At 38.8% G+C, this 26,068-nt stretch overlaps 1 protein-coding gene across 11 annotated transcripts; it reads right to left on the reverse strand.

The window, feature by feature from the left end:
• Positions 1–797: 797 nt before the first annotated feature.
• On the reverse strand, positions 798–24,218 carry axin1 (axin 1). Of its 11 annotated transcripts, none has more exons than XM_067477881.1 (13): positions 23,150–24,214; positions 20,540–20,689; positions 13,840–14,814; positions 9,670–9,810; positions 8,640–8,736; positions 6,689–6,826; positions 3,779–4,079; positions 3,541–3,694; positions 3,276–3,440; positions 2,861–3,142; positions 2,528–2,635; positions 1,445–1,594; positions 798–1,299 (listed from the first exon to the last, which is right to left on the reverse strand). In XM_067477881.1, the coding sequence occupies exons 3-13, from the start codon at positions 14,748–14,750 to the stop codon at positions 1,173–1,175; spliced, it is 2,574 nt and encodes an 857-aa protein (XP_067333982.1). In that variant the 5' UTR covers positions 14,751–14,814; positions 20,540–20,689; positions 23,150–24,214; the 3' UTR covers positions 798–1,172. The 11 variants fall into 11 exon arrangements, with proteins under 11 accessions (XP_067333982.1, XP_067333975.1, XP_067333976.1 ...); XM_067477874.1 differs by having other exon boundaries at positions 3,541–4,079; positions 23,150–23,257; positions 24,068–24,213; XM_067477875.1 differs by having other exon boundaries at positions 3,541–4,079; positions 24,068–24,218.
• Positions 24,219–26,068: the final 1,850 nt, after the last annotated feature.

Genomic DNA, 26,068 nt, shown 5'->3' on the forward strand with positions numbered 1-26,068 from the left:
AACCGTTTCCACCTCAGCTAAACTGACATTTCAGCCCGATGAACTGACTAAATTATTAGTCAGTTATTAAACAGGGATTTTAATATTTTGGCTGTTTTTATGCGTAGCCTCTAATAATTTGGGAAATTTTTCTAATGTTACTTTTTAAAATCATATAAATGCTGTCAATTTTGGATTAGGGCATCAAGATGACAAACAACTTGCATAGATATTTAACTTGCTATTTCCAATCAAATCTTTTACAGTGTTAAATAAACATAGCCATTGGCTACATTTACATGCAGGATACACAAAATAACCAGAAATATAAAATAACCTTTACAATGTGCAGCAATGCAAAGCTATAAAAACACCGGTGTAATCAATAACTTTGTGAAACATCTTTGATTCATGGAGAAATTGTGTTAGAGAGGAACTAATTCAATTATGTTCATATTAAAAAGGACTGCATTATACTTACTTAAAATATTACAAAGGTGATACTTTAAAAACCAAACAAAAAAAATAAATAAATTGTCCAAATTGCTTGATTTCATTACACTGTGCAGGCATTTCTATTTTTCTGGTTATGTTTGATGCTTTAAAAAATTAGGTTGCAGCCTGTACATGGAGACATAGTCAACGGTATAAAATATAATACAATGAAAGTGCAGCCGGACTCAATGCCAAAAGTTCTAGTAAGTGAAGCATTAAAAGCACTTAGAACAAAATTAGAATCCAAATGGCTCAAAGACAAATCTGAACATCAGCCCTATTTTTAATGTCCTCACTCCTGCTTCACTAGGATTAAAAATGAACAAATTTAAATACTTTAATAGATAGAAAATCTTATCTTTTAACACAAATTGTATACATCTGGTACCAATTCATATAAAAATTACAAGTGTGGTTATTTAGAAAGGACACCTTCTGATGCATCATATCAAAAATATGTAGCTTAAGTAGCACTTTTGTTCTTCGTGTTTCTAGTAAACTTTACAATGCTACATCACTGTCCTACAAAGTGAATGATGTCTTTATTTCTAGTCAGTGGTGGTAATTGTACAAAGTCACGCTCCCTGTGACCACTGTTTTGCTCTTTAGTTCTTCTACTGTATCATTTCTTCTCTGTTCCTTCATTCTCCCTCCCAGAACACATCCTCTTCTTCACTCCTCTGTCCACAACATGCAGATCAATCAATCTTTTCCACTTTTCCAATAATCTTCTCTTCAAAGATGGGCAGGATAGCATCGTCTTCACGCACCTCTTCAAACACCACCCCACAATCAAACTCGTCACTTACCTTCTTGAAATAATACCTGAAAAAGGGGAACAAGGTCAACTTCTCCGGCTTACATTGTGCCCAGCAGACGTAAGTTCAATTTAAACAACACCGGAAACTAGATTGAGAAAACCGATCAATACATTTTAATCAAGCTAGTTAAACAGCACCACAACTCCCACCTGTAATTTCCTTTCTTTGTCAGCAGTTCTTTGAATTGACCCAGAGTGATGACCCTCCCTTTGACGGATGTCCTGTACGGTATCTGCTCCTCACAGAAGTAATATGCCACAGTAGTGTTTTCACACGGCTGCTTTTTAGTGGCTTTATGTCTGCAAATAGAAAAAACCCAAAAAATATTTACTTATTTATTTGGAAATGGACACAAATGGAGAAAGAATCTGTGTTAATATGTAAATTGAGGTAGATTGTTTGTTTAACAAATAAGTCATGATCCTCCACTTTCTGAGATGTTTGCATAACCTTGCATGGATTGGATTGGATTACAAACCAGTGAAAAGACTGTAGAATGCAGCATCTTTACTGCATTTTATAGAGAAAGAAAGTAATACATAACTAAAAAGGTTCACAATCTTGTTTTAGTTTTTTGGGGTTTTTTTTTATGACCAAGTTCCAATTCTAATCTTTTGGCTATCTTTAAGACATTTTCAGGTTTGGACATCAGAGGTGCTGGTTTGGTCTCTTGTGATCTAAGCACTAGGCACCGAGCCCGTGTGCCCACAGGTTTGACTAGAGGCTTCACCCACTGGCAATGGCACATAATCTGGCTTTCATCTGCCTCTTACTCAGTTTCCCACTCCTCTCCATCTGCTAAGTACCCACCTAAGAGAACAGTCAAACATCAAACAGATATGTTTTTAAAAAACATCAAAAAAAAGATTCTCTCCCAAATACACTGGCTAGTCTGTGTCTGTGCTTCTGTTAGAAAACAGAAAAACCCTTCTACTTCTTGTGTTATACTCTTTCGAGTCTTTATGGGAAATTACATAAACAGAGCCAGTGTTTTCTATCATCAATTCTGATCCTAGTTATCCTAGTTAGCAATCATTAGAGTGTTGGGCACCGCATAATGACACACTCAGGAAGGAATTTGAGAAGAAACAGCTAAGAACTAACCTATAAAAGACTCTTTTGTAGCTCTTTAACCCCCCCAGCTCTGGGAAAATAAGCTCACAGTAATCAGAAAGGGAAATTATGTGAGATAGTGTGTGTGTTTATTGGGGGGGGGGTCACTGGTAACATACTCGGGCTCTGAGAGCTCGCTGTCAGAAACGGCAGGCACCACGTTGAGTGGAGGGAACATTGCAGGCCTGACTGCGGTGCGACCCCTCTGGATGACCTCCATCACATACCTGAGGGACCAAACATCCACAGTAGTTAGAAACAGACTTCCTTTAAGATGCCCACAGTCTAGAGAACAAAAGGTTAACGTATTCTATTTGATTTAATGACAAAGTGAATAAATGCGATATCTTCCCTCGTGGATCATGTTAAACAAATTCAGTTACACAACTCAGCTAATTAATTTGATTTTACATTAGTAATAGGACACCTGTCTTATTATCCTGTCCACCTACCTTTGCTTGGGTTGGAAAGTTCCAGACTTCAACTTCTCCTCCTCAAGCCGCCGGCGAACCTCCTCTAGCTGGATGAGGGGGCTGGGAGCAGGGTTAGGGGGCATGGTGGGATCCTGGATGAAAGGGTGAGATGGCTGCACATTGTTCCGTAACTGACTATTGATGCACGGGTGCACAGACCCTGACCTCTCTGCTGAGGTAAGACGGGATCCTTCAAGGCCTGTGGTCCTTTTAGATCCAGTGGTACTCCTAAAATGTGTAGGATATTCATGGTCACTTGTCCTGATGACATAATTGGTAATATTTTAAACCAAACACACAACATGACAATAAGGTAGCACACTGAGATTTTGTTTTAATTTTTTTTAAGATTAGTTTAAACTGTGTTAAAAATGAATTAATGGTCATTACATACCCATACGGGCTCCTCTTATGTTGAACCATTTCTTTCTGTCCTTCCATCAGCCACAAGAGGATTTTCTGGTTTTTCTCCATCTCCTCTGCAGGCCCCAGCATGTCATAAGTCCGCACATCCTCACCTTTCTTGAACACTCTTTTACACTGTGTGCCACCTTTGCTGCTGTTCAATGACAAAAGAACACTGGTAAGAAGCAAAGACAATGGAACTGTGGCTGCATAAATGAAAAAAACGAAAACTAAACTTTTAGTTTCATAGATACCTATAACCTGAATGCTCCATAGGGTTGAACCCCATGCCATCTGCGTAGCTGCGAGACTTTGATCCATAAAGACTTGTCTCCACGCCCCAGGGAAAGCTGCTGTGTACATGCATGGCTGCCTCAGCCTCCACCTGCTCTTTGGACTTTCCAAAACCTGTATGATGGATGTGGTGCACAAGTTTATGGTGGTACAGGTGGCCAGTCTCTCCTTTGAAAACATGCCTGGAGGGGTGTTTACCCTGACTGGATGACAGCGGCATAGCAAGTCCCATCCCTTTGCCCCCTTGGAAACCATCTGGTGAGTGTGACTTGGGAGAATGGCGGCCTGTCCCTGGCGATTGGCAGCCAGGAGTCTTCATTACGCGCTGGACGTGGTCATCTAGGATGCTCTCCGGGTCCTCCTCATGCGCATCTCTGAGAAAAGGACCACTGTAGCTGATGTCAGCATATCGGGAATTATAATTCAGCGGATAAGCACCAGTTGGGAATCTGTGACTGGATAATGCTGTGGATGTGATGACTTCATCACCATCCTCTTCCTTTAATATAAAAACACACAGAAATAAAAAATATTATTTGGAAGAAAAAAAAATCCAGTTTATCTATGTGGGATAAGAGTATCAGAGACTGATATACATTTCAAAATTCAGATTACAAAAACTTTATTAAAATAGTTAACATGCATACCTTAACAAATTCTTACAAAGTCATTGGACAAAACTGAGAATGTTTTCCACCAAAGACTGTATGTGCTGTATTTAATAAAAATTGCAGATAGCAAAACACATCAGTACAGAGGGAGTTGTAATTCAGCGAATAAGCACTGGGGGGGAACCTGTGACTGAAAGACTGCATATGTTGTATTCATTTCAACCTGCAGATGGCAGATTTTAACAACATCCTAATACTTGTCTTCTACTTCATACTGCAGAGGTTTGGAGACTGAATCAGTCAGATGTGGAGCACTGTACATGCGCATATAGTAGCACATTTCAGTTATTTCACATACTGACAGGCACATCAGAGTACAGTTTCACCTCTGAGTGACCGAGACAAAATTGCCCTCTGACAGATTACGATCCAGGGGGATATATGGGGTTGGGTGCTGCAAACATTCTTTACAAGGTTTTGGTCAGGGGTATAGTCACAAGCACAGTGAAAGAATCTCACACCATTGTTACTGCAAAAATTATGACTACGTAAAATATTAACTTAAATATCAACAAACTGTCAAAAAAACATTTTATGTGATATTTTGGAAGTACATACTACAGGATATACAGTTGGATTGTCCATCAATAACTGTATGTAAATGTAACCATACATTTACTATGAGTGTATCAGCAACAGCCAGGGTCACAGCCTGTTCCTACATGATCTGATCTTCCCTGTGCCCACTGCTTTCTTTAATCCAATAATACCAGAAAAGATGTTATTTTTAATAACTGATTTTTATATCTACTCCATATTTGTGTACATGTGCCACACTTTTCCACAGCATCCCTCTTTTTTCATTTGAAAAGGAAAATCCTTGGCAAACAATAGCAGATATCTGACGCTCAGGAAGTGGAAGCATTTGCTTATGACAGTCTAGCTCATTCATACAATACCATGCTTCTCCTTATAAGAAGCAATGGTCTGTTGTCAGGTAAACGCCACATAATACTGCAATTTAAACAAGCAATGAGCATCCTGCTCACATGAGCCTTTTAGCGACTGATTTACTCAATGCACAGTGCTGCTCTTGTGTGCATTCATCCAGAGCATAGCAGGACCACAAGGCCCATTGTGTAAAAAAATTACATTAGGTGAAGTCATAATTTGGCAAAAAAGTTATTCACATGTAATTGGATTTATGGATGTTCTCCTTGCAGCAACAGAATGATCACATCAATTTTTACCGACGTAGAGGATATTTAAATTCAAATATCTTTAGTAACTTAGATTATATGGCTAAAAAGCTGAACCAAAGTTCATTATTCTTTCCACAGATCCACTGTGAGTACAGTATACCTTGATTATAGGAAGTCATTTTAGGTTTGCCTCCAGGTTTAATAAAGCAAACCTTGAGCTGCATAGTGGCAGCTTCAAGTCTTTTCAGAGCCAAACCAAATAAATCGTCTGCCTTGAGACTTAATATCTGGCACTGTGTACTGAGGGAGATTTCATTTGTGGTAGCAGCAAGCATTTCATCCCTGTTCAAGTAACATCAAAGAGGCGGCACACTGTTCCAGGCTTACAAGTGGCCGAGTGTCCAGGTGCTCCATCTGACTGATCGACAAAGCCAGATCGCTGACAGGCCAAGGACAGAATTCTCCAAATGATTCATAATGTGTTTTTATTCCCCATTCAAATAGCTGGCCTCATTAATTTCATTAAGGCCAGACAGATTCAAGTCCCCTTTGTTTCTGAAAACTTTAAGCCCAACGGCCAGGCACACATCTTGCTTTCTGGCTCAGAAGCAGGCTTTTGTGGTATCTACTGATACTTCTCAACCAACAAACTGCTTATCAGTACCCCATCTATGGTCATAATTTATTTAATCATACTTTTATTAAATTAAATTAATGTTAGGAGGAAAACAAACTCCTCTGATATTAACTTCTGAAGAACTAAGGATCATAATAGAATCTGTATAATAGCTTTTCACATATTTTGGAATGAAAAAAATTAGAATCAAATAAACAATATCGGAGACTAGAATGTTTATTATTAAATGAGTTATACATTTTCACTCTTTTCTGAATAACCGGCTTTTTGTTGTTTTTTTGCTTTTGCTTCATACTTCCGTTTCCCTCTGGCCACAATTATTATTCAGCTGCTATCACCAAAAAGCTACTCAGAGTGCATCACATGATGTGATGTTAAACCTTAACTAATTTATTAATGTTTAACTTTTCTGAGTAAAATATAATGACACTGTGAGAAAACCTTTAGAGCAAAAACACATTCATTCTTGTTCTCCCTGCACCTTCTTGATTACATTTTAGTATACTGGAGGTCACAGACAGTTCTCTCCACTGTGAACTTCTGTTGCACATCCTGAGAGATGCTGCTTGTTCACACACATTGAACCCAATTAACAAAACAGTGGAACTGGTTGTGCTTTAAACAGCAGACACTGGTTCAGAAAATAAAGTCAACATACCAATTGTACTCTCTTTAGACGCTCCTCTAGTTGCTCTTGAGCCTCTCTCTCCCTTAGTATGCCCTCCAGTCTGCTTATGAGCTCTGCAGCAAACCTTTCCGGCTCCACATGTATGTCCTTTGGAATCCGGTGTGTGCGCTGGGAAAAGAAATGCCGCAATTTCAGTCCTTTATTTCGACCATTGACTTACTGTCAACATCAAATGGGCAGATCTTCTGCCGTGACTCCATTAGCGACCATATGAAACAACTAAAACATAATAGGGAACCATCAAATTGGAGCGTGTCAAATGTTAAAGCAGAGAACTGCCAAACCGACATCAGCCAACTGTCTGCGACAAAGCCCAACTTTCATCTGGTCCAAAAAGTTGCCACACTAAGACTCCAGCCACTGGCCAATTAGCACAAACATTTTGTGTTTGTGTGAAATTAGATAACTCTCCACAAAAGCAAGTGGCAATGGACTGGTATTCTGTATTATTCTATATATCTATATTTTGTACGTAATCTCATACAGAGCTCTTGTGATCACTTGATGATGTTTCTTCCACATGGCAAATGGTAAATACTCTGCACTTACATAGCGCTTTTTTACCTATTGGTACTCAAAGCACCTTGCACTGCTTCTCATTCACCCATTCGCACTCACACACTGATGGAGGAGCTGCTATCCAGCTGGCCAATACTCACCGGGAGCAACTAAGTTGGGGAGACTCTGACATGTGACAGGAGCCGGATATTGAACCAGCAACTTGGGGGATTGCTGGTTCCTGGCTAGCTCTTTGGTAAAATATGTTCATACTGGACTGTTCAGATGAGATGAAAAATGAAAATAAACAAGAAGAGTCTTTTGTGGATTTCATTTTGACATTTCTTTTATGTCACTTTCATTTCAATACTTTGCTGGGCTGAACAGCCAATCAAAGTGGACTGCCTCACATAAAGTGTCTGCTGCTGAGTCAACATGCTCAGTAGAAAAAAACAAAAACAAAACTAGGGCTACAGATGGGCCAACATTGGCCGACAGCTGACCATCAGTTTGGCGTGTCACGGCTGTTAAACTTCTTCTAAATTGAAATAAACAACAAGACTTTAACCCTGAACACAACTGAAGCCAGCTATTCTTTTCATACACAAGGGAATTCATTCTGTATTTTTAACCTTTGCTCAGTGAATTAGAACACTCAAAAATAAATGTCCCTGTAATCTTTAACTATTTAATACGTGTTCCAACAGTAAAAACAACTTAACCTAGATCTTTTTGTTTATATTTCAAAAAACATGTAGGAACATAAACTCAAGAGAAGCATAATTTCAAATAACAATCAGAATCATATCAATGGGGACACGACTGACATTTATTTCTTCTCTGCCTTGGAACAATTATTGTACAAAAATCTAAATCAAACCATTTTTTAAAGAAATGGCTAGAGAACAAAGTGACATTAAAAAAAAATAACCTACAACCCGGATCAGTCTTCATATCGCCAGTGAAGTGAGGTCATGATTAATTTGTTGGGGCAGGGAAATGTGAGTTTCACGCTTTGGGGATTTGTGCTCTACTGTACAGTCAATGCATTCATCCTAATCGAATGCTACGTGTGGAGTTTTAATTTGAGGACCTCTGAGGCCTAATTAGAGCCAGGGGTTTTCCTACCAAGAGACAGACTAAGCTGCAGAGGGAGGCATCAGGCTGTCACAGGGGAGGATTCATGTCTGCTAGGCTTCAGCACACTCAGCTTAGGAAAGCATCAAGCTGCATTTAGACAGCCTTCTCTTTCACCATCAGCTATTCTTATACTCCATCACAGGCCCTGCGACACAGCACAGCTTAAATATGCACACCTCCAATGGTGGAAACAGAGAAAAATGAGGCAGAGACAGACAATTAAAGAGAGAGAGGTGTGGAGGCAGAAAGTGAGAGGGAAGGAAATAACCCATGAATAACTCACTGGAATATGAGGTAGTGGCACTCGCCCATTTGCTTTGGCACTTTCATGCATCTCCCGGCGATGCTGTTTGCGGTATCTGTAGGGTGGAACTCCATATCTGGAATTAACAACAAAGACATTTTTTAAAACATCCTCATGAATAAAGAACAGAGGCAGCTTTGAAGTTAGAAGCTTTTCACTGCATTTTTGTCTAAAACGAACACCTAGTAAGTCTTGATTAATCAGTACAGCAGGACAGGTATTTTCACATGCTTAAAAAAAAAGCTGTGTCTTTCCTGCACCACAAGTGCTCTGGCAGATTATAGTTACATACCCAACACATCTATGAGCCTAATTCCATGTGGTACTGGTCATGCTGGGTTTTACACTCTCTTGTGGTGGAAGTTCTGGACCAATTAGCTGATAACAGCCTCTAATCCATTCAGCTTCAAACACATTTTTGTCCAGTTGTGAACGCTTTGAAGTTTCTTTGTCTTAATTCCCTTCCACCAGCTCTATACCTAGAAAAATAGTCTTTTTGAAATCTTCCTTCACCAGCACATGCCTGTTTTCGCAATCTATTGAAATACGTGTCCTGCTTGCAAGTGATCCCAAATTGTACAACATATTGTCTTTAGTCTTGCGTGTGGACAAAGTTTCTGTGAACGAAGAACAAATCCACTCGACTCATTCCAAATTAAGAACCGCTACTATAAAGAATCAGCTTGAAACGTTTAAAACAGTCGCACGCAAAAAAAAGGAACTATTCTGTTTTTTACAGTTTAATTATTCCTCTTGTTGTTAGGTTTGAGTACAAGAGAAACATTTAAATGTCAAAAATCACCAATTAAACAATTATTTCAGATTTTTAATAATGCCAACTTATACAGTATGGAATGTCTGTCTCTTAAATAACGGCTGGGAATACTTCCATAATAATGGGTTCAGTTTCACATTCTAATGACAAAACTAGGCTGTTGCAGCCTGGTGTATCCTTTATGACTATATATTACAATCCTAATGTAATAATAAATGCGAGTGAAATACATACACACTGCTGTCAGTTAGTGAAACTGTGTCTGCGTCGCTGGACATACTCTGCTGCTCACTATCGTTTGCACTGGTGGCTGGAGCCAGAGCATATCCAGTGTTGACATAGTATGGGTTGATGGGCTCCAGATATGGTGCATGCCTAGAAAAATTAAGACATACAGGAAAAGCTGAAAAATGAAACAGATTTTCTGAAATAGACCACGTGATAAATATGCTAAAATATGCTTTTATAAACAAAAAGGTATACGGCTCTTTGAATAAACAATGAAGAAGTATATCACCCAATAGAGTGGGGAGTCTTACTTGTGTGTTAATCATTTCTGGACAACAACAAACGCCTAATGCACACACATCAGGTTGCAGACTAAAAAGATGTCACATATAAGTAAATGCAATTCACTGTTGGTTTTAGTGTCTCTATGGACATTGTTGAAAATGTGGTATTATACTCCAAATGAATTTGAGTGTGACATATTTAGATGGACATTATGCTGCCCAGTGAAAAGAAAATACACCATACACTCAGGCTGGCCAATAAATTTTCTAAATCAGTGTCACAATTTAACAGATCATAATTTTCAGATTTTAAGAGCTTCTTTTTCAATGCTTTTCTTTCTCTACAATATTAACAGAAGTGTGGTGTTAAAACTTTGGGCCTGGGTATGTTTCAGAGCACAAGATAGCAACACGGTATTTGATTTGGAATGTTGCGATTGCAATTTAACCAATCCCCATGTGAAGGTTTGTAATTTAAAACAACATTAAAATATTGCAATAAGAGTCACAATCTTTAAGAAAAGCTGTGACAAAATCAGGCATTTTAGACCACAATAATCAGACAAACACTGAGATTTCAACAGATTTTGTGAATGCACTAAATTCAATACTTTGAGTACTAAAAAGTGTAATATAGCTGGCAGCCTTATTCTGATCGCATCCTTTAGAAAACTACTATAGAAGAATGGTTGGGCTTCATTTGACAAGATATTTATTCTTAATCATTAACTTTGCTGAACACATTTCTTACAGGGCTTTATACACATGAATAATAGATGTTAGGCATCATCACTTTTTATTCAAATTGGAATTCCCTTAAGCATTTATCCCACGCTTTCTCCCTGTACCCAGAGTTCAAAATGAAACCTTTGCGACCAGTAGATTTTCATTAGCATTTTCATTCAACAACAGCGAATAATTACAGAGGATGGGTTGGTGAAGAGTTGGAACAAAAAAAGTGCAGTCAACCCTAAATTACTTTTTTAGTTTAGATTATAGAATAGGAAATGATAAGGGTAAGAGGAAAAGCGTATTTTTCCCATAACACTGTTCATAATCCCCCACTTACTTATGTGAACACTTAACCCATAATCACAAATTAATGATTTTGCAGTACAGGTTTAGTAATACTGCAAGATCATTGTACCTTAGAAAGTGGTTAAATTTTGGATTCTTTGTGATCTGGTTCAATATCATATTGTTTCTGTTTCTTGTTTTTTTCATTAAAACAGATAATCTGAAAATAGTATATATTTGTGTTCTTTGTTAAAGAATGTTTAAAAATTACCTTTCCTTCAGCTCGGAGCTCTGCAGAATGACAATGAGGTGAATCTGATTTAATTTACTCTACAATGCTTCTAGGGCTTCGTGTTTATATCAAACACCCCAAAACTGGGTCCCAACCCAAGTTTGAAGCTATGCTTTCAGGGCATATATAACACGTACAGTACAGTGTCTGCACTTTTGTTGGAGAGATCAGTGTGCATTTATTTTGGGATAACAACTGGCCATGGTGTCCCCAGCTGTAATCACAACTTCCACATGTCATTCCTTACTCTTTCACTTTATCCTGTTTGTCTCCTTCTTTGTCAACTGCTAAATAAATGTTAAGCCAAAAAGAAAAATACAGAAACGAACATGCATCATTTCCTCTTTTAAACAGGTCTAACTGCAAACTCAGCATTATTAAATCATGGTTCAACAACTGAATACAAGACATTGATTTTAAACATTTGAGAAAAGCACCGAGCAGTAACACAATCTATATTGTTATCCACCATTGTCTCAACTTTAACACATTATGCTGATTTGGGTCTTAAAAGATTACTCAAAAGCAACAATTTTAAACAGAATGACAAAGATAAAGAAGATTACTTAGTACACAGAGTACAATTCTTCCTTGAATGAAAACAAAAATGAGCTGTTCACACTTTTACCATCTCCTCAAACATTATTAAAAAATTGGCCATTCTCCTTCAAGTCATCTGATTTCTTAATGCTGATTGAAAATGGTGTTAAATGTCCTTTATCGTCTGCACACAACAGTCTTAGTTTTATAAATGGCCAAGGGGTGACGCTAAAAGGCTAGTTAAAAATCAAGAGTGACTTTTCAATTCCCGCCAAAGGCTTGATTGCTGAAACAATAGTATAATAATACTGAACATAAATGGCTGTGGAACATCAATCAAAATGTCAAGGACCAACACAGAACTGAAAAGGTCTGAGCAAATCTTACTTACAGAAAAAGCATTTTGGTTTTTATGATTAAACTCAACTGGAAAAGCTGCATGCAAAAACTTCAGAATGTAATGAAACACAAGAAGATTAGACCACAGACAAAAATGCAGCAAAAGAAGCAGACATCTGCAGCTGCACTTTCAATGGAAAGTCTGGTTTTAGTTCAGTTATGATATTGTACCTGGTCAAATGTAATCAGGATCTGTTCCATTCCCACTGCCTGTATCTCACTGTGATCACTGATTCAGTCACAGAAAAGGTTTAATCTGGGAGCTACTGTCTGCGTGTCAGTTGGCGTGAATTCCTGTCCATCCTCATAACATTTGTGCTACAGGTGCAACATTATGATTATATGAACCTGCGTGGATTTGTACGCCACAATAACAGCAACTATTTCAATGACCATCAACGTGTTACCGAATGTTTTTTACTGCAAATGATCTCAATTGCTTGTATAATGCAAACTTATTACATTATGAGCTTCATATGTTTAAATGTGCAGTGACATCAGGTAAGTTGTGTGAGGACACTTGGATTATAAGCTTGGTCCAAATGCTAAGCAGCTTTTCATTTGTGTAACATGACTACAATTTCTCATGCCAGAGAATCACCATGTATGTAGAGTAAATTAGTAAGCACAGTCTGATTACTCGAAACAAAGATTTAAAGCACAGTAAATACAACCCACCGCAGCCCCAGATGTTAACTACTGAAACCACAGACCCCAAATCTAAAGCAGCTAAAGGTAAATTAAACAATTTTGCATCCTTGCTTTTCCTACTGTGACATTTCTAGTTTGCTCCAGACCATATGTTCTACTTTGCTTCTCATTATAATGATCATTTGCATATATTTAGTCATATGGTGAAAGCTGCACATTCAAAGGTTGTGATGATGCCTAATAAACAAGAGTTCTTCAGGAATGTATAAAAGTTTTCAAATCCCAGTGACAGTAAGGTCAAACATCCCTTTACACAAAGTGCCACACAAAATAACTAAAAGTAAACAAGAGATGGCAAAAAAAAAAAAACCTGACAGTGGAAAAAGGCCATGTTCATAATTTATCACTTCAAATAATCTGGCATACCAAAGTCAGCAACAATGTGAATTATGCAAAGTGCAAAAAGATGACTATCTGGATGTGGAAAAAGATATGTAAAATGCAAACAACTCAAACATCAAACAATCAAGCAGTGAGGTCAAAGTTGGTCATTCAACTGGGTATCTGCAATTAATAGAGTTAACTAATAGAGTTCATTAATAAGAGTTAATTAATAGACTTAATATTTTGTCAAGTGGCTTTTGTCAAAAGCCACTGGATTAAACAAACATCATAATATTTGAATCTTGTGTTGAGATACAAAAAGCAAAAAAATAACAAATACATTTCCCACCATACCTGCAAAAGAAACCAACACTGCGACTTCTAAGATTTACCCATCACTAGCTGCAGAATTACTGATAATCACATCCCACCATCGCAGTCTTATCTCAAATCTCTCTTGTGCTACACTGGGTCTGTTTTCATTTCAAACTTGAGGCAGCATTCATATTGGTTTGGGGTTTCAGGTTCATTTCTAATTCAGCAGTTTGAGGCAAAAAGCTGCATGGTTAGAGGTGAAGTGAAGCTTTCTAGATTTCTGGGAGGATTTACCTGTACTCGTGACTGTCCTGGAATCCTGCACTGTTGGCAGCTCGCTGTGGTGCCGTCTCCATTAGCAGCTTCTGAGTAAGCCGGCTGCTCGGTGTGGGTTGACACTCAGGCGGCTCGTCTGGCTCTTGGTCACATCTCCATTCTTCATCTTCATTTAAAGTTGGCAAATAACAAGACAGTGCCTTTCCATTCCCAGAAACAGAGCTCTGGTCACTGTACATCTTAGGGCTCTCTCCTCCTGTCCGTGTATATTCTAAATAAATGTCAGACTTCAGGAATAAAGGGTAACTGTTTTCTTCCATCATAGTCTGTATCTCAGTTTGAGCCTGGTCAAACATTGCAGGATCAATGTGAAGCTTCATCACACAGTCTTTGATGAAGGATTTGGTAGCTGGTTTGATCTGTCTTGAAACAATTCCATTATTGTCCAAAATGTACTTCTTATAAATAGCCTTGGCCAGTTTTACCTTCTTCTCCTCATTGCTCTCATTAGCTTCAAGTTTGCGGAAGCCGCTGCATGCAAACCAGAAGTCCAATATATCTGCACACTCCTCTTGCCTGAGGAACATCCTAAACAGATGGATGCCATCCTGATCATCTAGGAGAGAGTGGAGGGATTCTGCCCACTTTATGTAAGGCGGTGTAGGGGAAGCACTGCCCTCCGGCTCATAACCCAGATCCAGGTCAGGTCGCCTGGGTGTAGCCACAGATGCCTCACATTTGAGACCTTCATTCTTTGAGGAAAAGCCAAGGTTGCTGTACTGGTGTCCATCACTGCATACTAGCTCACCTTCTTCCCCTGGGACTGGAGGTCTAGGCGCATCCTCAGTGAAACTGCCTCCCAGGTCTGCTAAGTAGCCCCTTTTGTCGCTTATGCTCATAGTCCCAGCATCCATAAACCACGTTGCCATAGAGCCCAACCCACTGCCCAACTATTAGATCCAGACCCCTACTGATGCCACTGCAAAAAAACTCCTGCAAAGGTAAAAAAAATATATAGTGAGATGCAGTTTCATTACATCATTGAAAGGTAGAGTAGTGCACTTTAAATTCTCGTTTTCAAAAAAATGGCAAACAAATTAAACTTCTTAATACTAAGCAAAAGGTAAGATTAAAAATAAGCTGGCTGATTAAGTGTCATTCGCCTGCATGTCAGAGAACTAATACCTTCTAGGGAAATTTCTTTATAATTCTGCTCAGTTTGCACTTTATCAAATTTTCATGAAAAACTCATGTGAATAAGTTAAGTCTGAATACTAGAACACATGCAAATGCTGCAGTCCAGAGGATTTGACAATGTGAGATGCATTACTATAAAGATGTATACCCACAAAGTAGCCTGTGGTTCAGCTTCAGAACATTCTGTATGGTGTGCTGGAGATGTTGGCTTTTTACAGGCAATAACAGGAATGTAGTATTGCATTCTTTGCCAAGAACCACATTTTAAATAGTAAATCTTTTTAATTAAATAAAGAAAAATGCCAACATTTATGCATTTGATTTGTGGTACATTTGCAAACCTGATATTTAAAACTAAAGCCATTAGGTTTCTAATAGGGTTTGATAGTGTACAGGCAGCTTCCTACCATACGTTATAAAGTTACTTGAGGTTTATAAAGTCAAGGATAACACAGCCTTAGTCTCTCTAATATTAGCTGACATTTGCAAGACTGCAAATGATACTTTATTGATCTTTGTGTCATATTCTCTTCTCATTTCACTCCCCTGCCATCATAGTGGAGAGTCAGCTGCTGGATACCATACCTAATGATTTTAGGGATTGAATATCTTTTTCAAGGACACATCCTGGTCCTCGTGCATTGTCCCTCAGCCATCCTGCTGAGCAAACACATGGTACTGTCTGTGTGACCACCTCTACATTCCGCACATACACAGTAACCTCAGTTTCTCAGTAATTACTCTTGGTGCCAGTTTCCTAATGTAACCTAAGTGGAAAACACTACCCAGTAACTTTTGATTTTGCTTAGATACACACATACATGCATCAGGCTACTACAGCCTGCCTATCTTTATGGCCCTGGGCAATCAGAACAGGGCATATGTGAGAAATAGTTCATTAGAAAACAAATGTTCATGCTGTCAGTCTCCATTACACTTTGAATGTAAAAAAATAATTCTTCTGTTTGTGTAAACATTAACTGCAAGGCTGCGAGATTATAAATCAAGCTTTAATGTTTTTGACACCTTTACTCTTGTTATTTCACTTGAAATATTTTTAATGGTTGCCACCACATTTCCTTTAGGGCACACCCACTCTCTGTCTAGTCTAATACAAACACAAATCATTTATCTGACTAAACAAAGGCAGTAAAGGCAAAGGTGTTAACACTGTTATTATCTGAACCAACCCTGAAGTGTGAGCATCACGTGCAATGTGCATAAGCTGTGTTGAACTAAAAACGATTTTTAAAAATAATAGTAATTTTTTTTTTTTTTACATGCACATTTCGTGGCCCTTAAAATGCGACAGCATTAAGCATCTACAGACTAGTACCCTGCTACCTGTACGTACTGATGCATCAACACAAGAGAGGTTGGGCTATTGCTATTTCAATTAAATTAACGGTCACAGGTGTGTGGCCAGACCACGACATTTGTAAAGATTTAGATGTGATGTCTGCCGGTCAGAGCCAAGTGTAAAAAAATGTCTTTTTGGGTTTTTTTTTTTTTTTTCAAACAGAAATTGTATCAGTTGGTTTCTTTGATGTGAGCCTCTCATCACATTCATGTCTTGGCCTCTCCAAAATGAGCAGATCAGCAGCGGCGAGTGGGGGAGGGGAGCCAGAAACAAACTCCATACGCACAGACACACACACACACACACACACACTTACACGGGCAGGCCTTACAGCAGCCAACCGACAAGTGCACAACTTTGTCACACTATTCACCTATTAATATCTGCGCTATATCCGCTATCAGCTGCCGTACCAAACGAATAGCACGACCACCGCAAACATTTCCCTACCGTCAGAGGACACCGAGGGAATCCCACATCAATTTCCGAAAAGACTTAAAACCAGCAAAGCGATGGCACATATCTCCCGTCTACCGCAATCCCAATCTCTGAGCCGGAGGAGGGGGGGGAAAAGTGGCATATACTCAACCGGTAAAAATCTTCTTGCTGCTTTCGGATGCATTGGCCATTTGGACCGACATAAGTCCCCGCGAACACTGTCATAATTGCGAAATGCAAAGACTTTAGAAATAACAAAGAAAACAGTCCGCTCTCCACCTCTCCATGGCTGTCTCTCACTGTCTGTGTGGAGCTGAGGCTACACAGCAGATGATGCATAGCGCCTCGCCCGTTCACTACACAAACTGACAGTGTTTGCTTTTGATTCACATGCACATTGTTATCCCCCTCCCTCTCTCTCTTCAGAATCAAAATAATTGTCCTGAAAAAAGCCACTTTGCATTTAAAAACTAGAGCTCTTATGTCTTAAAACCAAAAAGTATAGCACCGGCGTTTAGGGGACCATTTAAACTTCTATTGTCATCTCAGTGCCACTTCCTGATCTGTACGTATGTAATACAAGTATTGTAATCAGGCTGAGCATTCTTTTGCACAAGTTTTATGAATCATTTACAAATCATTTATTATATCAGATGTACATAACCCAATAAAAATGTGCTGCAGCTAGATTCAGAATCAAGATTCAGCTATTTTATTGATCCCATAGAGAAATTGTGTTGCCTTGTTACAGCTGCTCTGAGCGTGAAAGTAGAAAGAAAGAAAAAGAACATCCACCAAACCAAGGCAATAAACAAGTGCAAACTACTGATCAATAAGTAAGAAAAAACCCAGCTAGACGAGTAAAAATGAATGAAATAAAAATAGTAAATGAAAACAATAAAAATTGTCCATTTGGGGATGAGTTGAACAGTTTAATGGCCACTGGGAGAAAGGAGCTCCTGTGACATTCTGTGGAGCACTTGACTGTGATCAGTCTCTGGCTAAAAGGGCTCCTCTGTGCAGCCAGCACACTCGAGCGGGTGGGAGGGACTGTCCAGGATTGAGAGGAGTTTGGACAACATTCTCCTCTCAGCCACAACATGGAGAGGGACCAGCTCCTCCCCCAGAACAGAAGCAGACCTCCTAAGGGGCTGCCTTTGATCCAGGGGCTTGTACACAGGTAGGAGGTGGATCAGGTTGTGGTCAGACCTGTCCAGGGGGGGAGGGCGGAAGAGCTATACGCATCTTTAAGATTTGAGTACATCAGGTCCAGTGTCTTCTCCCCCCTGGTGTGACAATCCCCATCCTGTGTGAAGGTTGGGAGAGTCTTGGAGAGTTGCATGATTAAAGTCACCTGAGATCATAAAGAGGGCGTCAAGGTGTCAGGTCTGGAGTTTGGCTGCAACCGAGTGTATAACGTCACACACACCGTGTGAGGGACAGAGGGAGGAATATAGACGGCGATCAATATGGCGTGTGAGAACTCTCTGAGCATATAGTAAGGACGTTGGCCCAACCCCATCAGTTCAATGTTGGGGCAACAGACTCTTTCTTTCACAGTAACAGGATCAGTATGACACCACCTGTTGTTGATGTCCATGACCTTTCCTCTTTCCTCTTTTCGCTGTCTCTCCTCTGATCCGCCTGACTGTACTGAAGCCTTCAATACCGATACATGTGTCGGGCATACTGTCCTGCAGCCATGTCTCTGTGAAGCACATTAGTCTACTCTCTCAAGAGATATTTTCCTTCCTCATCAGCACAGTCAGCATTTGACAGGTCATTAACATCACTGGGTATAAAAGGAGCATTTCACAGAGGCAGAGCCTCTGGAATGTAAATGCGGGCAGAGGTTCATTAATCTGTGACAAACTGTGTCTGTAAATTGTAGAACAATTTCAGAAATAGGTTCTGAAATTTATGTTAAGTGAAGTTCATTAAATTACGAAAACTTTGAAGATCCTCAAAAGATTCAGAGAATCAGGAGGAATCTCTGTGTGCAAGGAACAATGCCGAGGGTAAAAACTGGATGTTTGGCCCCTCAGGCGGCACTGCACTAAAACAGGCATGATTCTCTACCGGACATCACTGCATGGGCTCAGGAACACTGACTGTGAACACAGTTCACTGTGCAACACACATACATCAGTTAAAGCTGTATCATGCAAAGAATAAGCGACATGTGAACACAATCTAGAAACACAGCCGTGTTCTCTGGGCCAATGCTCATTTAAAAAGGTCTGATGCAAAATAGAAACTGCTTGATGGTCAAATAAATCCATATTTACATCTTTTTAAATTTATGTTTTTGGAAAACGTGGACCAGAGGAGAGGGACCATCCAACTTGTTATCAGCGAAATGTCATCTGTCATCTTGTTTATGTTCTATTGTGAAAAAAATATGGGTTGATGAGATTTGCAAATCATTGCTTTCTGTTTCATTTACGTTTTACACATCGTACCAACTTTTCAGAAATTGGGTTTTACTTCTAATGCTGTATATAACTACTATTTTTTAAATACTTTTTATACTCTCATCATTTGGATATTTAAAGTGCACATGCTATTTGCAACACTAATTCAAGGTAGGAAGTATGCGGGTTTTCATTGCAACAATGGACAAGATGACTTCACTGATTACTTTATTTGGGCTTCAGTTAAATCAGCATTACGCAGTTTTTCTCTTTCCTGTTAGGTGGTGCAAAGATATGGGCGTTTTACATTTACCACCAGGACGTTTCACTACAACAGCACACAAAGTTGTAAATTGTAGCGTAAACTCAAATACCAGTGTTTATGATATTTTACTGCAAAACGTAACAACTTGCCATAAATATCTCTGTTGTAGTAATGATGGTGTTTCATGTCAGGTTTTCAATATATACCGCAGTCGGACAAATTTTTTTACCAATTTGCAACTTCTGTTTGAAAAATATTTTTCTACCTAACAACATTTCCTTAAGTACTGAAACAGTCCATGACATATTCAGTGCACATAGTGGGCACACAGAACTGCCTATATGTTGTAACAAGCCATTAAAATGTTTTGAAATCAGTATTTCAACTTAACTAAGCACTTTATTACATTTTTGTAAAACCAAACCATTTGAGAGAACTGGAAAGAGCAGGAAAATAAATTTCCACTCTTATCATGATCTGAATTGCCTGCTCAAACATAGAAAATTGCTGTAGTGTGAACTGTGCACTGTGCTTTCAATATTCATGTCAGCAACATCAGAACAAAAAGATCCAACACACTTCAGCTTCCCTGGGGCCATATTAATTTTGGGCAGCAAAACTTTCAACATCTGGATTTCAAATGTTATTGTATTAACTTTTTGGGGGGAAGCCCTTGGTGGCTGGGCGGGGCCACATCTGGTGGGGTGGGATTCAAGCCCGCAGCTTTCTGCATCCCAACTCTGTCTGTCACCAACATGGCTTTGCAGTTCTGGTCACATAATTTGTGAATTCAATAAAGCACAAACCGAATAAAGATTTCTAGTACCACATATCATCATGTGGCCATCAACAAACAGGCTGTACAGCTGCAACTGATAAAATGAGAATTGCTGTCTTTCAGTTGTAAAACATTGATAAAAATGAAGCAAATGTTTTCAAAACAGTATTAATCTCTGTGTGTGTAGATGTACTGGTTATTTGTGCAAAGACTTTTTCAAAATATAGTTCAAATGATGATGATGAAGTGAATGCTGAAGTTTTTACCTTGAGTCTGATAGTCCTCCTCACGTAGCCTCCAGCAATACGACCATGTACTGAGTATTCCATTGTGCAGTTACTAAATATGTTGCTGTGCAGTAATGGTAACATCTGTCTCATCCACAGGAAATGGAAAAGTCTGGCCAAAGCATAATGCTGGTATAACAGAAATAAAATATGACTTAGATTCATAATATATTAAATATCAACACATTTCTGAAAGTTTACTTTGTTACCTGAAACATGGGTCAAGCTTTCAAAAAATTTTTTTGCTTTACACTGATATTACAGCTCAGCACGGTGGTGGAGTGGTTAGCACGGCTGCTTCACAGCTAGAAGGTCCCTGGTTCAAATTCTAGCCCATTGTGGCCTCTCTGTTTGGAGTTTACATGTTCTCCCTGGGCTTGTGTGGGTTTCGTCTGGCTACTGCAGCTTCCTCCCACAGTCCAAACACATGCATGTTAAGTTAATTGGTGGCTCTCAAATTGCCTGTTTGTCTGTATATGTCTGTCTGTCTTGGCTCTGAAATAGAAGGCACTTGACCAGGTTGTTCCCTACCACATTCTGTCAATCCCACACAAGCTCCTTGGATAACTAGAGCAACACTGAATTCAAAGCAGTCCTGTTTTCAAAATGCTAGTCAGACGCAAAGGGTTTTTCTTGCTGGTCCTTCAACACCAGCTGCAGATGAGGGCCATGAAAACTACAAACATTCCTTTGAATAATCAGTCAAAGCATTAGCTGATGTTGAGAAGGCTTCTCACACTCAATGGTTTAGGATCACTACCAGTGTACCCAAGTACACAGGAATACTACCCATCTACATAAAATTGTTTGTAATTTCATTAATGTCCTCCTTATCCATTTATATGGGATATTTTAACTCTGCCTATTGAGCTGCACCCACTTTTTTTATTTAAAAACAGGCCAAACTAAATCACACGTTTTCCTTTCACTTTTTAAATGATGCTGTAAGGTTTTTTGATATACATGGAGGGGTTTTATTCCCATATACATAAATGGTCATATCTCTTAACAGGAAGCTATGTGTAAACAGACCTGACCACTAATTTAAAAAATCTGATACAGTTTGCATGTGCAGTATATAGGGTATAGTATACAAACTGTAACAAGCTGTAATAAAACTAAAATTCTAAGCATTTTGGAAAGTCAATCTGTAAAGCTTTAATTGCACATATCAAAATATACAATAAACTGTTTGTATCAGTTATGCAAGCGCAAGAAAGCTTGTGACCAGAAGGTTTGTAAATTGAATCTCTTGAATAGCTACAAACATCTGGGTGTGGAAGGAGAATGAACAATATCCATCCCTCCCTTGGCAACTGCAAATAAGAAGCCCTTAAGCAACTGGCTCAGTGGAGCTGCTGAGCAGAAAGAGGAACAAAAGAAGATATCTCTCTTTTCAGCTCTGAGGTGTAACTGTATGAACCAGACCTGGTTATTTATGAAATCAGCGAAGCTTATGCAAAAGCTGCCTTCTGTATAGAATGTTTCAAGGACTTCAAGGAGTTTTATTGATTGTCAAAAGAGCTAGCATAATCATGGCCCCTACACTTACATTTTGTTTCACATTTGAAAATGTTTTCAAGTTCTTGAACACTATGCTGCAGTTAAGTGTTACCAGAGGACAACTTTATGTTCCCCAATTCTGTCCTTTCAGTAGTCTTTTGTTCCACCTGTCAGTGTGAATTTAGACTTCCTTGTAGGCCTTGGCTGAAATAGGCTTATCTCTGCTAAAGACTCTCTGATGAACAAAAGCCCATTAAGACGTTTAAATCAAGACTCCCATTCTGAGCACACACAATAGAGATTTCTATTTTTCAAATTGGCTGTCTTTAAAGGACACACCTGAAGTTAAAACTAATAAAAGGAACAACAAATAAGAAAAAACATCTCAACAGTCCTCAAACTAAAACTGAAAAACATATATAAGGCATACAGATGTCATGTACTGTACACACTTGAAATCTTTGATTTATTTTAAAAAACAATATGGGTCGAACAATATGGGTCGAATTTAGGCTATTCGGTTCTGAAAATGATTCAAAGAGAAATATCAAAAGACTGTCAGAGAATGTATTCTGGAGTCCCGCTGATGTCCTTTGTCCTGGCTGAATATATCACGACTAACAAGCCTTGGACTGGATTAGGCACAGAGAATTGAGCAATAGACTAGACTAGATTTATATTGTTGGATATTCTAGTTCATAGAGCTCCATATTCCCAGAAGGAGGGAAAGTTCTTATTAAAAGGCCCATATTTCCTATGGTGACATAATTCCAAAGACATGCATGCGTAACCAAATGGCCAAATACATTGTCAGACATATGCTGGCTTGAAGAAATTCAAAATAATTTAAGCGTTCAGTCTATCGAGGTCTTCAATAATCTGGTCATGGGATGCACATTCACTCGTCAAATCAAATGACGTGCTTTGCTTTTGATGAGAGGGAAGACACAATAAAAGCAGTATGGCACTGACATGAAAAACGATAACAGACATAACAGTATGATAAACAATACAATAGAAAGTTAGTGGTAACAATAGTTTTCTCTCTCCGAGCTTCAAAAGCAGACATCATACCTGCTGATTTACCTTATTATGTGGTTCTTGGATTTGTTGTGCTGAATCGCAGACTACTCCCACCGCTTTTCTATGGATCGAGTATAGTCCTTCGTAGTCTGCAGTAAAGACTGCCGCCATCTTTAATCACAACACAGTCCATCTGTCGATGGTTCTTCCCTTTCTACCCTCTCTTTCTCTGTTCCAGTCTCTCTGTTCCAGCCCTCTCTGTTTGTTGTGGGGGGTTCTTATTTTCCATCCAACATCAAACCACCATATCGACAGGCTCATGGGCCGCCCAGTAGGGGGGAAGCTTGAACATGCTGCATTGGCTGTTGTCCTTTCCAAGCCGCAGATTAACTGACCACATTTACTTTTCTCAGAATGATATGGATAGCTCGCAAAAAAATTATTTCAGCTCTTAGGCCTTTGATTCGAACAAGCCTGGTCTCAAAGCTCCACCATGATGATTCCTGAATGCATCTTTTTCTCAGATGTTTTGAATGATGGGATTTGGAGCTCTCTTTGATTGAAGGCAAATCTTTGTAACTACTTGCAAAGTTCTTAATTTATCCACAATAAAATCTGATCATTTAAACCATTAAACTATTTTGACATATTTTTCTATTACCAGCTGCTCCGCAAATGTAATGCAAAAAACACATCTTCCTTATAAGCAGGTCTCGGCTGGAAATCCTTGATCCTACCAACTAAAACTAATTTTGCTTAAGCATGTAGAGACTACATTTATAAGTACAAGCAGTCTCTCTGCTTTCATCCAACTAACGCATTTCATTTAAAGTGACACTTCCTTTTTGTTCCTCCTAGTCCCCTTTTTGCATTCAGTGTTTGAATGCAAAGCGTATCTTGTTTACTGATACTGCTTTGTGCCCCAAACTCTTTCAAGGAACAATAAGAGGAGTTGAATTTCAAAATGGTAGATGCTCTCACCTTCCTCTCCTGCTGCGTGGCTCGTCCGATCTTGTTTGTCTGGTCCGCCATGACTGGGTGCAGTCCCATGCCTGCCACTCACCAATACTTTTATGAACCTGTTTCTGATTCTTACTAGTGTGTTGTTGAATGATGGGCATCTTTACTTTATATTACAGCTTCAGTCGTGCAACCCTATTGGAGGAAACAAGGACCAGATGATTGTCTGCACAGTCATATTGTAGCTATGGTAACAGACCCAACAGGCATAAGTGATGTGCACCTAATTGCTGCGTACAATTTAAAGAATAACATGGGAAACATAAATTACAACAGATTTTTGTCTTGTTACGGTTTTCTGATAAAACGGGTTAATTTGAACCGAGCACCACAACTTGCATCCATCTACGTGAGTATAAGGTTGTGAAAAACCCAGTTATTGGGGAGATAAATGTAACGAAAGGAGGACAAAGATAAATGAAAAAATTGGAGAAAGAGAGTGAGGGATGATATTGCTTTTGTTGTGTTTCTACATCAGCTGCTTACCTTTCAACTGCATTTCACACATGCATGTCTCATTGTGAACAGGGTCAGATCTAGCATAACCTCCTCACAATGACCAATTTTCTCCCCAGACTGCATCAGTAAAGACCTGCTGAGTTTGCTGCCACTTGCATTTGCCTGGATTGTGATATATTTAACACAGATTATTTCCAAAATGTATCGTGTCAGTGGCCTGTATAAACAAGCAGTTGAGTTAAGATGAAAAAGTAACATGAACAGGAGTAAAATCTGTGTTGAACTCCATCATAACATATATGTATAAATGATACTCTATATAACATTTTAGGCCTTATGAACATTAAAGTTACTTTACACAGAAAACGCTAACGCTGTGGCAAACCCTTTCACACAATAACTGTCAATTTAAATATCTAGTTAATATTACCATCTTACGTTCAGGACGTTATTCCTTTGCCTGTGGACAGTCTAGAGAAAGTCTCAGCAAACAACTCAACACACAGTCTAAAAAGAGAATAAATTTAGGCATAAAAAAATCTCAGCTGTCCTCAATTTAACACCAGTCTAGTAAGTAAAGCTACCCATAGCATTTAACTAATGGTAGCATTTAAACTAATAGTAACATTTTCTTTCTCTTTGCTACATACTACATACTTCTTAACTTTCTAAAATTACAACATTAGAAAAAAACCTTCTATGTTTCTTTCTCATGCAAAAACCTTGACCTGATAATCAGTAATTCTGTCCTCCAACTTAAGGATCTAATTAGACTCCTGCTGGCACTCAAGATACTACAATGCATTAAAATATCCAGTATAAACCATCATAGGCTTTCTGGTTTGCTGCTGTATATAATTTTGTGCACTTCAGTTGTCTTGTTTGCATGAGGAAAAGAGCAAACTGCAGAGAAAAAGTGTGTCAGCACAACAGAAGAAATAGAAATCCTTGAAGACTTAAGGCACAGGAGCATTCTTGCACAAGCAGCAAAACAAAATAGGAGGGTTTTTAAACAATAAATAATTAAACCATTTCTACATTAATGCTTTTACTCTCTCAGGGAGTGTGCTGAACAAAAATGCCCCAAATCCATGTGATCTCCCATGTTGAGATGTTTAAGGGGGGCTTTGATAAAAAAAAAAGACCTGCTAAAAATTGTATTCCATGTTACACTGTAAAATTAACCTGCTGCAATTTAAAATAGTTTAAGATATAGTAGAGTAGAGTACAGTTTTTTTATGGTTATGTTTTGTTACATTACACTTCTCTGTTATAGCATGAATCTTGGTTAACAAAAATATACAAACACTCCCCGCCCCAAAACTTTAAGATGTAGCCTTAATTTGGAAATTATTATCCTGAAGCCAGGGTTTACTCTTGTAACGGTTGTGTAAAAAACTGTCACATTAAAGGTGCTCTGAATTAAATTTACCTATCCAACAGACGCTCCTCTGTTGGTGTGTGTGCTGAATGAGTGCGAGAAGCAGGTCAAGGTGAAACTCC

The sequence above is a fragment of the Channa argus genome, chromosome 15 (genome assembly GCF_033026475.1).
Source record: "Channa argus isolate prfri chromosome 15, Channa argus male v1.0, whole genome shotgun sequence".
Taxonomy (NCBI): Eukaryota; Metazoa; Chordata; class Actinopteri; order Anabantiformes; family Channidae; genus Channa; species Channa argus.

Coding starts and splice junctions, on each gene's coding strand:
- axin1 (XM_067477875.1), bottom strand. CDS start 14,750: ATGGCAACGTGGTTTATGGATGCTGGGACTATGAGCATAAGCGACAAA. Junction 4,080..6,688: donor GTCTAAAGAGAGTACAATTG/GTATGTTGACTT, acceptor TTTATATTAAAG/GAAGAGGATGGTGATGAAGT. Junction 3,143..3,275: donor CATAAGAGGAGCCCGTATGG/GTATGTAATGAC, acceptor TTATGTCATCAG/GACAAGTGACCATGAATATC.